Raw genomic sequence first — 5,805 nt, 5'->3', positions numbered from 1 at the left:
CTTCCACTCTGTGAATCTGTGACATAGCTTGAAGTGTTTCCTGCATTTGATTAGCCTCTGCTTTCCTCTTTGGACACCCCTTTCTGAGCTCAGTCACACTGCAGTTCACCTGATCTGTGTTTAGTCCAGCTGGCCCCTCTCCACAGTCAACAAACACTACATTATCAACAAGAAACTGGAGGGGAGGGGAAGCGAATGCTCTTTTGTGGCTTGAGGTCTTAGACTGTTATGGGCAACCAGCTGAAACACCCATCTCTGCAGCCCTGACACTGCCTGCACAAGGAAGTCTGAAAACACCTATCATACTAACGTGGGAAAAGCAAGCCTCCCGGCTCCGAAAGGGATAACCAGGATCTTACCTTATGTAATGCTTCTACCACTCGTACCACATCATAAAATATCACCACCGTCTCCCGCTCGCTGAGTCTCTTCTCTTTAATGACATAATGCTGCAGATTGATCAGATCCGCTGTTTTGTCACTGAAATCGTGAGCACAGAGACAATCTAACACGAGACAAATGCGCTTCTTCATTTTTCTGACCATTCTGTTGGCTTCTAGATCTTCTATGATTTCACAAGCTCGGTCCTACAGGAAGGCAAACAAAGGAGCAGGAGTTCAGGGAAGCTGTCCGGGCACACGTACGTGCACATGGAGCACTAGAGAATAAATAACTCTATGGCAAATGCAATCACAGCACTTGATCTTTACCCCGAGTTGGGATTTCAGAAAGATACATGATCTCTACTTAAAAAGCCAGAGAAAGCCTGTGCTGTTTGACTCTGCATACGGCAGCACTGACACTGTTTATACACAGATACCTTTAGCTAAAGCCTAGAAAAACTCTGCGGTGGAAGAGACGGAATCCTAGGGATCCGATGTGTTATTAACGAGAAAAACAAAAGCCTTAAGATGCAATTAACAGTTCTTCCACAATTTTAAACAGGACACAGCCGAGCTGGACACTTGGCTTATTTAAGACAGAGCCTCAAGTGTAAAGTCTGTTGACAAAACGTAAGCAGCGAGCAAGGCAACACCGACATCCAACCCAGAAATTCCTATCAGCCCATCGCATCCATGAACAGCACCACAGTTCACTCACAGGAGACACAGATCAGCACACTGACTAGTTTAACTTGCTGAAAGTTTCCTGACAACCTGGTCCTTCTTACAAGTCACTATAAAACAGTACAGGGACTGGAAGGCCCAAATTCCGTTCTCAAGGGTGCTCCACAGGCACGAATTAATCTGCCAGTGAAGCAGCTATGTCACTACTCCAAGGGGACACTACCAAGCACCTATCCCACGTCTGGATGCTCTCACGTTTCCCAAATCCCAGAGTTACATCCCACTCAAAAGTCACCGCCAAAAACTTGCTTGTTTGAAGCAGAGAAGGTTAATCAGAGTGGTGTGCTGGTAATTCTTTACCCAGAACGGGGTCAGCACAAACTGTACGTCAAACAAAAGCAGCTCAAGCCAACGGCAAGTGCTGGCATTCCCCCAGCCTGGATGGAGACCAGCTGTACCTGGAAGAGCCCGTGATGATGAACCACTCCCTCCTGGTTGTGGAGCAGGGAAAGGAGAGAATACTCCGTGTGCAGCAGCATCTTGCCTTGGCGTTCCTCCTGCGTTTCTATTCCTTTATCACCCCTTTCTTCTAAGGTGAGAATCTTTGGGAAAAGGGAAAAGACCTTTACAGCCCCCAGAAAAACCCAAAAGCCCTCCCAAACTCTCAGGTTTTAGGTGTTCACACACGTTTAAAGCTGACGTAAGTCCTCTGATGTTTGCATACTGACCGCAAACCTGTCTGAACCAACATCTGCGCAGAACGCATCGCGGGAGCCGGAGGGACACGGCAAAGCGGCTCAGGTGGCTTTCTGCAAACATCCCAGGCGATTTCGCCCCCCACCGCAGCCACCCCCGTCTCAGGCGCAGCGGGGGAGATCAGAGGGCTCCAGCAGAGCAGCGCGGCAGCCACGCAGGCTAATCTCCACCCCACATCTAGCCCGGCAGAGCCGCCCCGCCGAGGGGAAGTTCCAGCAGCCATTTCTGACCGCGCGCCCGCGCAGCCTACACCGCGCGCTACGGCAAGCGTAAGCGAAGAGCTCCCAAGATGTGGAAACCCTGCAGTTCGCTTACCTTCAGCTGATAAAAGTCATCTGTCCCATCCTTTCTTGCCAAACACTGAACAATACTTGGCACGGGGGAGTTACCTAAACGTGGACCTAACAGCACAAAGCAAAAACAGGCTTGTTTTCCTTTAAGCAGCAATGACTAATTCGGGGTTACATCAGTATGCAAGTGTCACGCACTCTACACTAGCTTCAACTAAGTTCCTTTTTTTTCCAGGAGACCACAAATTTTCCCACAAATTGGGATCTAAAGAAAAAAAAAAAGGTACGGAACACAAACCTTTTTGGACAAGGTTTCATTTGCTCACTGGAGAAACATTTAGCAGAAGCCCACACATGGCACAGCTGTTTGCAGAAATTCAAATTGCTGCATGCCTGAACCACACGGCTTTTACATTCACTAGCAACACCCCTGGCAGCTATTACCACACCTCTGAACCCAACTGCCACCTCTGCAGGCGAGCAGATAAACCCAAATTTCATGTCAACATACAGTCTCCACTCTTCAGTGCAAATCAATCAGCTTCCAATTGATTATCCGTTGATTTCCACTGTGAAGTCCCTCATGGTTTTGACTGCTTCTGTAACGAGTTCTGAACCAACAGGTCTTCTAGCAACTCTCAGGAGGCAGCAGAGTGGTTTTGCCTTGGCACATGCCGTGTCTGATGACCACTACTGCATTATTAAGCTGCCCACGTGCTGATTTGACAGCACAGCCCAGGCAAGTAGGGTTGAACATCTTCCCAGATCCCTCACTGAAGAGCCCCCGAAATTAATTTGCTGGTTAACAAAGTTTAAAAATGTAGTTTTAAAAAAGGGCAAGAGCGAGGGCTCATATTTACCATAAAAGCCATGCCTGCCTTGCTGTACCAGCATCACCAATCTTAGCTTGACCAGCTGCAGGGGCTACTGCTCTGCTACGCCAAGTGAATCGCACTCTGAGGTAAGACCCTAAATCACACATCTGCTTTGCCTCGTTTTACAGCGCCTTTTATTTACAGTTTTGCAATCAGCAGCTACCTTGAAAACTGAAGAAAATCCTCCCTGCTTACCTAGTATAAAAGGGCCCGCTCTCTTGGCATTATTTCCAGAAATCCCTGTACAAAGAGCTTTTGCCTTAGTGGATGTTTCCCCAGCTCCTCTGTCTGATGCTCGCCGCTTCATCCTTGGCTCTTGAAAGAGAAAGAAGATCACCTTTGATGAGCAACTGAGTTAATTTCTTATACAAGCCCTTATGTCGTAGTGGAAGGCTTTCACCTACTGATGCACTCGTGTCTCTGCCTACTTGTGTTTCTACAAGAAGCTGTGGCTCTTTACTGATAGACCAGTTGTGGGCTGGAGGCTTAATGCATTTTGGAAGGTGTAAATCAGCCTCATTATTCACCACAACATTTCCTAGAACAGTTGTTTGAGAGACACAGTGGGAACAAGGCAAAATAATTAAAGCTTGTTTTACAGCAAAAACAAGTTTACAAATTAACATATGCCAAAAAAACTCCCTAAGATGCCTAAGTTATCCTTTGGTACGGGTATGTGCTGGTTCAGCCTATGGACTTATGCAGACAGCTCCCACCAGGCAGCGCAGTCAGCTCACCCAGTAACTCAGAAGGCTCAAGTCTGTTCCTCAACCAGCCAGAACACACAGAACTGACTGTAAAAGCAAACAGTATCTTTCACCTTTTCCAGCAAGGGCATAAAAGACTAAAGTGTGCTAGATACTGCGGGATTTGGTTAGTTAATGATTTTTCAAAACCGTATTTTCAGTCTCACAATAAGTCCCACCTCTCTCCTTCGTACCTCTTCAGGCTCTAACCTTTTTATTATGTTATCCTCCACCTACACTCAATACAGCTGGAGTCTGAGTCCAACATACAAACCTGTCACCTCACTCCCCATGTGCAGGACACGATGCTTCGTTTTGAATTAACACACCACGTCCTGCCTTCAGCGGCCATTCCAACGAAAGGGAACGCTGAGGTGCCAGTACGCGTGCCCTTGGCACTCAATAATTCTCCCGTGCAAGGAGGGGTAGTGCAGATCTCATGCTCTGCATCCATGTATCTGAGCTCTGCACATCACAGCTCAGCACAAACAACCTAACCCCTACGTATTCAGGTACTGCAGAAAGCCTGATTTCCAACATGCATTTTCTGCTGCTCAGAAACCTAGAGAGCATCTGAGGTGGCACTGCAGAACCAATACCTAAAGGGCCAAATAAATTCCAGCCTCTGTGACTAAACCACTTCTTCCCCAAAGGAAAGTCTTGTTTCAGTTTAGCAGGAGAAAAACCTCGGTGACTGCTGCCAGGACGGCCTTCACGTGCTGCATGCTCACTGCAGGCGCAGGTCAGCTCCGTCAGACTCAAGTTTTGCTCCAAATACACCTCCCTCTTTGCCTTGAAACTATTTTCCAAGAGATAAAAGACCTTCACAAATACCTGGACTTTATAACTTTTTATCTTTCAGAGGGGTGGGGAAGGTGGAAGTAGGCACAGATCCTTTCTCTTGCTTTGAGCAAGTGAAAACCAAGCCCCAAGAGTCTTCCCTAAGAGGTTACTACAGCAGACTGGGCAAGTATTTTGGGGTCGTACTTATTTGTTTTAAAAAAGCCCCAGCGTTTCACCACACGAGACCGATAAATCACCGCACTGAGTGAAGTTCACCCGCTGGCAGTCCCACCCTTTCTGGGGACACAAGCGTGACTGCATCGCATGAATTCATCTCGCAGTACCTGTCACCAAGATCAGGGACAGCAGGAGAGAGAAGGTGAGAAGTCTCATGGCAGACTTCACCTCCCCACGCTACCAACTTCCACCAGCACGTCCGACAGAGGAGCGCTTCCAGGCCCAGCTCACCGAGCAAAGTCCTAAGCCCCGTACGTTCCTTCTGTGCATTCCGCATCCCTGACCTAATATTTGATTGTGCCTTATAAAATCCTCCGTTCTTTGCAACATCATCGTCCCTGCTGGAAACGTATGAGTAAGATTTCCACGGGAGAAACCCCACTGCTCAACTTCTGAGATAATGACCGTTGCACAACCCGAGCTGGAGAGGAACTGCTGGTGCAAACGGCGTTACCGTAAACAAAATCATCCGGGGACTCACGTAGTTCAGCATCAACTGTATCTTTACTCTTCTTCCAAACTAGGTTTTCCAACGTCTCAGGAGATAGGAGTCATCACCTTGGAGAAGGCTGGATGGTCGAAAGGTCGAGGACCCTGCAATGTGAAATGAGATACACTTGATGCTGTGGCTGTGGATTAGTCTCGATTACGATAATGTGGTATGCACCAAAAAATGAGATACACTTGATGCTGTGGATTAGTCTTGATTACAATAATGTGGTACGCACCAAAACCTCCGAGCTCCAAACTTCTGTGTTTATTTTGGCTTCGAAAAGGCCTGAAGCTCCTGATATCATGTGAGAGCATAAAACTGACCTTGAAGTTCAGTTCCCAAAGAGGGACGGATGCATGGCCCTGCACAGCAGGACAGACACGAGCATCAACGCGCTCAAGAGGCATTTTGTGATGCGAGAGCCCTTCCGCCCAGCTCGCCTGTATCTGAAACACAGCCGAGCCAGCAAGGGTGCCACAACAGGGTCATCCCCACGGGGAGCAGTTTTTAATCACGGGAAGAGTGAATGCTTGAAGTTTGGGCTCAGAGAGAACAATT

The 5,805-nt window shown here is 47.8% G+C and overlaps 1 protein-coding gene across 1 annotated transcript; it reads right to left on the bottom strand.

Moving 5' to 3' along the window:
• Window positions 1–359: 359 nt before the first annotated feature.
• LOC104505010 (serine/threonine-protein kinase 40) lies at window positions 360–5,349 on the bottom strand (the record flags this gene model as incomplete). The annotated part of the gene is made up of 5 exons (XM_010157329.1): window positions 5,236–5,349; window positions 3,184–3,303; window positions 2,139–2,224; window positions 1,526–1,669; window positions 360–587 (listed from the first exon to the last, which is right to left on the bottom strand). Coding segments are annotated over exons 2-5 (570 nt in total), but the record flags the coding sequence as incomplete, so codon positions are not given.
• Window positions 5,350–5,805: the final 456 nt, after the last annotated feature.

Source organism: Eurypyga helias, unplaced genomic scaffold (assembly GCF_000690775.1).
Source record: "Eurypyga helias isolate BGI_N326 unplaced genomic scaffold, ASM69077v1 scaffold48488, whole genome shotgun sequence".
Classification (NCBI taxonomy): domain Eukaryota; kingdom Metazoa; phylum Chordata; class Aves; order Eurypygiformes; family Eurypygidae; genus Eurypyga; species Eurypyga helias.
The sequence above is the reverse complement of the archived record's forward strand: the minus strand, read 5'-3'. Positions and strand labels throughout refer to the sequence as shown.